This window comes from Olea europaea, unplaced genomic scaffold (assembly GCF_002742605.1).
Source record: "Olea europaea var. sylvestris unplaced genomic scaffold, O_europaea_v1 scaffold83, whole genome shotgun sequence".
In the NCBI taxonomy this organism is placed as follows: domain Eukaryota; kingdom Viridiplantae; phylum Streptophyta; class Magnoliopsida; order Lamiales; family Oleaceae; genus Olea; species Olea europaea.
In genome coordinates, this window is record NW_019266740.1 from 993,440 (window position 1) to 1,004,409 (window position 10,970).

Here is a 10,970-nt window from a genome sequence, read left to right on the forward strand (position 1 = left end):
CAAACGCTAAAGTAAAAGCAGCCCGTAATTAGTGCGAAAATTACAATTTGGTAACTGATCTATTGGAAATATAGTAAGTGGGTTCTCAATCTATTATTTTGATTGTTTCAATCCTCAACCTTTTCTCCTTGTAGCGTTTGAGTTTCTAGTATATTATTCTATTCTTATTTGTGATTAAAAACTCTTTTTTTTTTTTAATTAAAATAAGATTTTACTCTTATACTCAATTCAAGAAAAAAAATAGAAAACTAAAAATAAAAAGATGTAGCTATTCACTGTGAGACGTGATCAAAGAACAAATTGTGAGAGTTTTGATGATAAGTGAAATTAAAGGTTGACTGGTTGAGGTGTTGATACTATTAAAATGTAAGGTTAGAACTTATTTACGACATCCCTGCAATCCTCACCTAACCCCATTTGGCATCAAATTAGATATACAACTTCTATTTCAATTATCAAAGCATCAGTTATGCTTTTAAAATTTATATTTATCATTATAAAATTTAGGTTGTTGATAATGTGGTGTGCTGACTTCGAACGATGAGGGTTTGACTAGAATGAAAACTTTGATTTTCTTTTCTGTTTCTCCCTTTTTTTATTTTTTAGTTATTTAAGTAAAATAAGAGCGTCATGTAAAAGACCAGAATAAAATTAATATCTTAACTATAAAATAGATGAAAATTATGCTCCCCGTTTGTTTCTCATTCTTCCCTCATTAAAATAAAAAATATGATCGTTATCTATCACATCAAACCACAAAATTTGAATTTCTCTCTCTTATATGGGGTTCGTAACGACTATATTTTTCATTCTCATTTTTACAAAAATGGCAAACAAATGGGGCCTATATGGTAGATACCAAAAATGTGAAAAAATGAAAAATTGGGGACAGCATGTCAAAAACATTAGGTCGTGGATGAAAATGTAATATGATCAATAGACAGGGGAAATGTGGTGCAATTTTCCTTCATAACTATCATGGATTACTTTATTCTTTCAATCGAGAACGATGATCATATATACACACACACACACAAGTGCACGGGAAAACATAATTAAGCTCTTCACTCGATCAATATTCGAATTCCCTGAAGAATAGCAATGGCCACTCCGTAAGTTCTTCACCGCTCATCTGAATTTATTTCTTCTTTCACGCTTGAATTTTTCTGGGATAATTATTTTTTTTTTACTGATTTAAAACTTGTAGTGTTAATTTTATTTTTTGCAAGTAGATTTTATTAATTAATTAGTGTAAAACTTCAAACGCGGTGTTCGATTTTGGACGGAGGGTATATACGAGTGTTGATCAGTTTTTATGTATGTTCAGAATTTGTGAATTTCAAACGTATAATGATGTTTCTCAATAGCGATGTTTTGAATTTACAGAAGCGTGCAAGAGGTTCTTCCTCCGTCGTTGGATTCTACATCTGAGCCACCGCCTGTGTTTGATGGAACCACCAGGTACTCCCATTTATAAAATTTGTTCTTTTATAAAAATAATCCCATGAAAGGATTAAGAGGGTATGCACAAGACAAAATTCAACTAGATACATCTATTTTCTCTTTAACAACTTGAGCTTTGACGCTTAAATTTTTAAACTACCAGTCTTGAACAAATTGACTAATTGAGATTGGGATTTTTTCTCTTTTAAAGGTTGTACATCAATTACCAGTGCCCATTTGCCCAGCGGACGTGGATTGTCAGGAATTACAAGGTCTGCGGTTAAATTATCTTTCAATGTGGTTATTTAATTTTTTTACTACATGTGTTGTGAATTGTGACCTTGATTACCTGTGATTTATCGTAATATTAATTACCTGTATTATTTATCCATTAAAGTGTTCCCATTGGTGTGGAGTGTGACCCTTTTAGGGGCATCTCCAACGCAATAATGTACATTGTTGTACGTCTGACAAGCAAAATGGGATGGAGAAAAGAACATCTCCAATAGGAGAAATACTTCGGTAGGACGGTCGCACCCTATGGTCAAGAGAGAGGATGCAGGGAAAGAGTGATGATAAATTATAACATTTTAAATGGACACATCCTCCTAAGATAAATTATAAAAAATTAAGTGGACGAGGTTCATCCTCCACCTTTTTACATGCCATGTAAGCATTTTGGGGGTGATGTGGCACACTTTTAAGAGCACCACCGTCCCACTAGAGATGCTCTACATATAAGTTGTATAACCCTATGCTCCAGTAGAAGAATCAGGAATGTTAGATTAGCTCTTCTCATGAGCCTCTGTAACCTGTAAAATATTAAAGAACTAAAACTTATAATGTGTTTGCCATCTGTTGGTTTTAAGATTGTTTTACATGTGTTAAACTTACGAAATGTATCAGGTTAAATGAGACATCATCAGTATGATAAGCTAAGCAAAATTCAAAAAGTAAATGTTTTCCAGTTTTGATTTTGCCAAACTAAGATGGAAAGCATACATTACTCTGCTGCAAAATGCAATGTATTTTGACTGATTTTTTATTTTATTTTTTCTGATGAGTAGGGTTTACATGACAAGATCAAACTGGTACCCATTGACCTCCAAAACAGGCCCGCATGGTACAAGGAGAAAGTGTATCCTCCAAATAAGGTAATCATGCTTGGATTTGCGGGGTCTCATGTCTTCCCTAGTATTTCATTTGACTTTTTGTAAGGTCCGTTTGATTGCAAATATGAAATTTGGATGGAAAGAAAACGAATTCTAGAGAATTGAATCGTCTAGAAATTATTTTATTGCGAATTGTCAATTATTGTGTTTGATTGATATAACTTTTCACTTGAAAAATGTTGAAATAAAAATATTTTTTTAGTATTCATTTGGCTTTATTTTACATGAAAATTGTCAATTAAAGGATAAAATTTATTGATATTGAGGATAAAATTTGTTTCCATTGTCAAAAAAAAAAAGCAAAGAAAATCATCTATTTTTTGATGTTCGTTTGACTTTGTTTTATATGAAAATTGTCAATTAAAAGAAAATATTTTTTTTACAATTAGAGATAGAATTTGTTTCCATTGCAAAAAAAAAAAAAAGAAAAAAGAAAAAAAAGTAACAGTACCCTGTTGGGAATTGGTTTTCAAGCAAAACCAAGAAAATTCCAGCTTTCAAGAAAACCAAATTCCATGGAAAAATATGCTATCAAACAGCCAAAAAGTGAAAGTTGGAATTTGAATTCCATTTTCCATGGAAAATATAGTCTATCAAACATGGCCTAAGTGCTTTAGGTATGGAATAGAAAATTACAAATCTGAGTAGTTCTTATTATATATTCCACCAAAATCTTTGGATGGTGGACTTTCTACCCTGAGCCATGGTTGATGGGAATCAATGAACGACGGTAATTGTTAGCTTTTGAAAGGATTCAAGCTACTCTAACATCAGCATATTTACACAGTAGAGACAACATTCTACCCTGCTAATGTAGTTTATGTACTGTTATATAGGTGCCATCGCTGGAGCACAATGGAAAAGTCATTGGAGAGAGCCTGGATGTGATTAAATATGTGGATAGTAACTTTGAAGGACCGGCTCTCTGGCCCGACGTAAGATACCAATTTGATTCCTAGCCTACGTCGACACGTTCATAAAAAATGTGTTTGGGTCGTTCAAAGGAGACACGATAAAAGAAGCTGGTGAGCTTATAGACTTGTGCGAGTTCATTTCATGGCACAGTTCATGGAGATATCCTTGACTTATATGAAATCTGGTTATTACTGCACCAGGTGCCGAATTTGACTATCTGGAAACAGCACTCCAGAAATTCGTTGATGGTCCATTCTTCCTAGGTCAGTTCAGTCTGGTAAGCGAGTCTTCATTGCCAAGGTGCACCGCTCTTTTCGCCTCAGCTCGGGGCACAATAATATATGCACTCTCAAGAATTAAAGCTTTATCTGGTTTGGATATGATCGAAATTTAGGCTTTGCTTTACCGAATATGGCCAATTTTAATGTGAGTGTAATATTCCTTATCCAGTTGTTTTATGTCGAGTCTTTTGTATTCAGGTGGATGCTGCTTATGCTCCATTTGTTGAAAGGTTTCAAATCTTTCTACATGAAGTGTTGAAGTATGATATTACATCAGGCAGGCCCAAACTAGCAGCATGGGTCAAGGTACTTTTGTCATAACTTATTGATAATGGGAATAAATTGACTGAGAATCAATTTCATTATTTCTTGAGCATTTGATTATGCACTGCAATCTGCTGCTGTGCTTGCTGGAATAGGTTTAGCTGATTATTTGGGGATTGGAGTTGATATGAGTTTGTGTTGAAGTCTGGATGGACCTTGGCACCTCTTAAGACTAGGTTTATTATGACTAAACAAAGTGGAATGTCAACTGGATTCAAATGAAATCTAACCTCAGATTAAAGCAAAATGAAAAAGAAATATAACATTTTTAGTGGTTTAACGAGCTTTGCTCCTTCGAGTCCTAATATTGGTGAGATATCCAATGGATGGCAAATGTTACACAATTGTTGACTTCTTCAGAGTAATTAATGAGAAACACATATAACAATGAATGAAGCCACCATTAAAAATTAAGTTTCATGATCTTGTCATTGATGAATGTGACGTATGTTTTTACCATCCCTTCCTGTACACAATCAGACGTTTTACTCTCTTCGGGTCTCAACCAGGGCTGTTAGTTTCTATTTATGCATCTAGAAAATGAAGATGGTGCCCTGTTTTTGCTTATTATCTTTATATTACTCCTATGTTGAGTATTGGATCTTGAGACGCAATTTTCCTCGTGCAGGAGCTGAATAATCTCGATGCTTACAAGCCAACAAAGTGTGATCCTAAGCATCTTGTTCAGTTCTATAAAAGCCGCTTTCTGGTAGTTTCTCTTGCCCATTGGTAACAACTTTATCATCGTTTCCTTTTTCTTGGCTTAGAGAATGGAAATTAACATGCTTTATTTACTCATGCTGTTTTTCCAGGCCTAAACCAAAGTTGTGATTTTGATAAAGCTGCTCCAAACAGGCATTTTCAAGTCGCTTTAGCTATGTTGGTTGTGGTAGATTAGATTTGCGTGTACTATGCTCGGCTTGTAATTAATAATGTGTACTTTTTTAAAAAGTGCAGTATATCATCTATAAATAAAGGGCCTTTTTTTTTTTTTTTTTAACTTTTAATGTTTGGAATAATATTTTTTTGAAAAATGTGTTGTTAAAAAAAAATGAAAAATTTTCGATTTACGTGTAATATTATTTTATGGAAGATTGTATGATAATGAAAGAGAATGGAGCCAAACGAGGGCTAGAATTAGCTCCCCGTTTGACCACCTTTTTGGAAAATAAAAATGGGTGGATTAGTATTTTTTTGAAAAATAAGTGTTTGAAAAAAAAGTATAAGTTCTTGATTTAATAAAGTTCTTGATTTAAATGTAATATTATTTTATGAAATATTGTGAGATTGAAAATAAGAAAAAGAAAAATGGAATGCAAATAAAATATAGCTCTAGTTTGGCCCTCATTTTTTGAAAAGGAAATGAATGAAATAGTGTTTTTTTAAAAAGTGAGTAGTTGAAAAATAAAGAAATTTTTTTCGATTTACATATAATATTATTTTATGAAAAATTGTAAAATTAAAAATATGAGAGAAAAATGAAATATATTTTAATGGAGGCCAAACGGGATTGTAATGTATTGAGATTCCAAGAGGGGCTTAAATTGAGTTGATCAAAAATTACTGACAAAAGTTTTGACGTCCTTTCTCATGCATGTGGGATCCTTGTAAATAAAAAACATCAAAAAAATGTGATCCCCTCCTATTGTGAGTGACCAATTAACGAGGCTGTCAATCCCTTCCCGTTGGTGTAATAGAGTTGATAAAATTATTGGAGCGATCATATATCAATTTTCTTAGTATTAAGGTGTATTATTATCAAACAAGTTAACGGTGTGTCTAATTAACTTTATTTTTCATACACTTTTTTTTTTTGCCTTTCAAATTTCTACCTTTGAAGTGTTTGATTAATAATACATCTTCATAAAAATTATTTTCAAAAGTTGGTCAGACCATGTTTTTTCTCGAAAAAAGAAAAATTCAAAAAGAGAGTGACGATTTATTTTTATTTGATTGAAGAAATTCTGATCCAAACATATTTTACCACATTATGCGTATGTATGTCATTATGTACATGTAACACTATCATTTTTTTATAGGTGTTATGTTTTTATCGTCTAAGCAATTCACACTTTGCAAAAAATCGACTTTATGAAAATGTAAAACATTTTTTGGATTGAAAATTAAATCAATCAAAAACATTTAATTGACAATTTTTATGCAAATAAGTTTTAGAAAAATGATTTCATGTAAGCTTCATGCTTGCAATCAATCACACCTTAATATTATTAGTACAAGTAATTTTGACACATCAAAAACACTGACGACCTGCGAAAAAGAGTAACGAGACTTAAAAATATTTTGTGGGAAATTCACAATAAGCTCCAGCAAATTCGCGGAATTGAGTTCACGAGCACACGGCTAACCTAACCAGGATACGTAGGGTTCCGAGTCTACGCAGAAGAGTTATATTCTGCAATCTATGAGGATAAAGTTGAGTAAAAAAGTTCTCAATGCAAGAGAAATTCGTGGAATTCTTCTAAAGGATTTTGCAAATCTTATTATATATCCAATCCCATCATTATACACTGTCATGTTTTATGGTTTAGTTCACAATCTTGAATTGACAATACATTCTAAATCTGTACAAAACCAGGCATCATGCAATAGCTCAAGATATGCTAGAAAATTGAAAACAGACCCCCCACACAAGTCGCAACATAAAAATAGCCTGTAAAATTTAATTCAAACCACTGCAAGGCACCACATTTTTGACAAACCTGACTAGAATAAAGAACCTATGTCCACAGCATATAATCAGAATGTAACTAGTAATTCTCGATGTAGCCTTAACAATGCTTACCTCATAGTAATCTTTTGGTGCGTTCTCTTTCAAATCCGGCATCTCGTTTTGTTCGAGGTGGAGTAGGAGGTGCCCGGTTGGAATCCTGGATTGGCTGTGCTTCAGGATCGTATTTCTGTGAAGCGAGATAATTCAAAGCTGTGACAACATCTGCGATTGCTGGTCGCATGTTAGGTTGGTCCTGAACACACATTGCTGCGATGGAAAGAGCTTGGAACAGGCCCCTCGCTGGATACTGACCTTGGAGCATTGGATCAGCAATCTGTGAGAATTTCCGCTTATCCTTGAACAAAGGCCTTGCCTGTACAACACCAACCAAATTATGTTTTCGGAAGGGAGAAAACAAAAATAAATAAATAAAATAAAAAAGAAAGAAGAAGAATCTTAATTAAACAGAGGGCTGCTCATTTTCATTTTCTTTTAAAGGGTATAGCATGAGATTCGGAGGTGGCAGAGGATTGGGGGATTTTATGGAGGAAGAAGAATTCATTCTTCCTTATCTTTTATTTTTCATTTTTTCGTGTGTGAGGGCAAATATGTCACTTCAAGCCAGCTTAACAAAAAATTTGGACGAAAACCTTCATTTATGACCAGAGGTTCTAAAATATGGAAGGTTGGAGGCAATAATATCAAGAAACCTAGGTTTGAGGTTAGAAGTGCAAAAGAGGGTCAAGGTTGGACAACATTGCCACAATTTAGATCCAAAGTTAATGATGGCTAGAGCCATATTACAAGGATAAATGACATGTTTGCCAAGCTTTTGAGCAACTTTAACAATGTTGTTAAACTTCATTACTAGATATTTTCAACTTTCCGACGTTGATTTGATAGCTAGTCTTTATTAAAGTTCCATTATAAAACATTTTGCAGCTTCATACCACTCCAAAACCATTTCGACAAAAAACTAAAATTCAGCTAAAATGAAAATATATGTTAAAAGTGGAAAGGAATCTCACCCATGCTACCAGATTCTGCTCTCCACCAGTTTTTGAATTTTCAATGGCTTTTTTGCCTGAAATAATCTCGAGAAGAACAACTCCAAAGCTATAGACGTCTGATTTAAGAGTCAGCTGTCCAGTCATTGCGTACTCTGGTGCACAATACCCATAGGTTCCCATAACCCTTGTGGAAACATGAGTGTTATCCCCAACTGGACCAAGTTTTGCCAACCCAAAATCAGATAGCTTCGGATGGTAGTCTTCACCAAGCAAAATATTCGAGCATTTCAAGTCACGATAAATAACGGGAGGGCTAGCTTTATCGTGTAAATATTCCAACCCTTTTGCCGCTCCAGCAGCAATTTTCATTCTGGTGTTCCAATCAAGTAGTTTCTTACCAGGAACAGGATCTGCATAACAAGCATTACACTTTTTTACTTGAAAGTAAGAAACAATTTTTACATATCCATACCTATTTGAAAACAAAATATTATTTAGTGCTAGTTTGGCAAGCTTAAAAAGCTGCTGTAAACAATTGATTTTAAGAACACATTTCTCATGATTTACAACTGCTATCAACTTTTACCGAAACCTACTAAAGCTTTATCAAAAGCTTTGTCAAACAACCCCTTAATAACCTTTAATTATTTATTAAGCTTAGCCAGACATGTTCTATAGATTAACACCAAATACGTATACCATGAAGATGGTCCTCCAAAGATCCGAGAGGCATGTATTGATAAACCAGAAGTCTCTGATCTCCATCAGCACAGTAGCCAATTAAATTAACAAGGTTGGTGTGGTGCAGTAGACTCAACATCAACACTTCAACAAGAAATTCATGGTTACCCTGCAGTCCACTGCGATCGAGTTGCTTGATCGCAACAACCTACAAGATAACTGCATGTGTCAAATGCACTGCACTTGAATGGTCATTGGCCAATAAGATTGAATCTGACCTCAATCAGAAATGTTATTTTAATGCATGAAAAAAATTCAAGCAAAGTAATCAGTTGCTTGTTCGTGTTAGTAAAAATAGGGTCACTGTGGAATCAAGCGTAAATGCACATACCTGATTGGAGCTCCCCAGACGCCCTTTGTATACTCTACCAAAACCTCCCTCCCCTATAAGACAATCCCTACGAAAATTTCCAGTAGCAGCTGCCAATTCGCTAAACGTGAAAGTCTTAGCCGCAATTTGATTAGATCCTCCATCTTTAGTAGCATTCTTCATGTTATCTGAAGACAAAAGCCAGATGGTAAGTGCAGAGAAAATATGGAAGAATATGATTGAAAGCAAGCAAGGAAATGAAATTTCACTTGTCAGAGTATTGAAACCTTTTCATTTAATGAAAATAGCAACTGAATGAAGAGAACTCACGTATCAACACCAGTGATTCTCTAATTAATGATAGCATTTCTTTTCACACTTGTCAACATCTTAACATCCCATCTTGGTGCTAAATCATCATTAATGATGAGAGCATGTTTGGCTAAGCTTGAAAAATACACTTAGAGGTCAATAAGAAAGTTTTAAAATAAATAATTGTTTTTCCGCGGTTCAGTCGAGTTTGAGGGTGGCATTCACCAGTTCAACCTGTTGATTTCCGAGAAATATTTCTGACGGTAGTCTACTTCCATAAAAACTTGAAATTCTCATCAAGTCAATCTAAGCTAAATTAGAACAATCGACCTGATAATAATTCTTCCAATTTCAAATTGAATTTGATAATTGACTAAAATGGAAAACCTCGAATAAGGTTTACCCCCCCAAAAGTTCAATTAAATAAGCATCTTCAAACAAGTCTATATGCGCAAGACTCAAATATATTCTTCAAATATCCATGTAATTAAGAGAAAGAGTATGATACAGTAATTGGGTAATTTGAAAAAATAAATCTTGAAAGTAAAAGAAATAAATACCTGAAGTGGATTGAATTTGATTCATTATTTCTTTCTTCTTCCTCTTCTTTTTCGATGCCTGGCTAGATGAACCTGAACATGGAAACCATCCCATCTAATTTCTTTGTTCACACACACACACACAGAAAATCTTTTGCTTTGTATTTCTGAAACTGTAGTGTGTAATGTTAATGTGGAAGAGAGTGGCAGAAAGGGGTTTAATCTTCGGCGCATCTCTACATTTACTATATGGAAAAATTTACAGTTGGGTCCCCAGCTTATTGGAAATATAGCATGTAAGTAGGGTATGTTTAATTATTTTGAATATTTTATTTCTATATTTATATTTATTAAATATAAAAAAGTTTAACACATAAATAAGCTAACTAAGTCGGGATAGTGATCATGTTCCCGATCCTGCCTCGTTTCCTACTTTGGACAAAATAACCCATCCCTATTTGATCACTCCATCAACCAAAATATCTTTGTCCCAATCTATATACTCACGTGCACCACTTAGACTACCCGATCAACAAGATAATTTTCTTCACAACCCATTATTCATCTCACCACAATTATATACCCTAACCCATACATTTCTCTTTTGAAGGGGTCGGGGTGGATTTTTTGAGGTTCTTTTCCATCATCCTATGTTTAAATCTATTCTAATTATATTTGTGTTATGAGAACATCTACAACTTTTATTGAAAATGGTTTTGAAAGTTCGACAACCCAAATCTATGTCTAGCGATTTATAAAGGGGTGAACATCAAAGTGTTTATTTTTCTATTGATAAATTATTTTTTTTTCAATTACACTACGTATAGAAGTATATATGTAAAATAGATGTGGTGTAATATAAAACTATATATTTTAATTAGTGTGTACTTATAATATATCTGGTTTGATTTATTAAATTGGTGGTGTGAATATAACTACCCAAAAAAAAAAAAAAAAAGAACAATTAGAACAACCGGGAGTTTAGCTCTCTTTTATTTATACTTTTGTCCTTTTATTTCTTGATTTTCTTAATTGAACACGAGTGAAGTTGTTTCTTCAAGGGAAAAAAAGATAGTTTTGAATTAATTAAAATTGTAAAATCGTCTATTAGGGACTCCAAATGTTATAAAATGAATGGTTGGAGATTGAGGTTGTCAAAATATTAGGTTGAGGATCTATTTGCAATATTTCC

General features: G+C 33.6%; 1 protein-coding gene and 1 pseudogene across 1 annotated transcript; one reads left to right on the plus strand and one right to left on the minus strand.

Moving 5' to 3' along the window:
• The first annotated feature begins 992 nt into the window (after positions 1-992).
• Positions 993-5,130, plus strand: LOC111391743 (annotated as a pseudogene).
• A 1,490-nt stretch (positions 5,131-6,620) lies between these two features.
• LOC111391737 (probable serine/threonine-protein kinase PBL7) lies at positions 6,621-10,001 on the minus strand. Its single transcript, XM_023016987.1, has 5 exons — positions 9,800-10,001; positions 8,949-9,115; positions 8,576-8,765; positions 7,895-8,286; positions 6,621-7,239 (listed from the first exon to the last, which is right to left on the minus strand). Exons 1-5 carry the CDS (start codon positions 9,891-9,893, stop codon positions 6,940-6,942), a joined length of 1,143 nt encoding a protein of 380 aa, XP_022872755.1. The 5' UTR covers positions 9,894-10,001; the 3' UTR covers positions 6,621-6,939.
• Between the last annotated feature and the right edge of the window lie 969 nt (positions 10,002-10,970).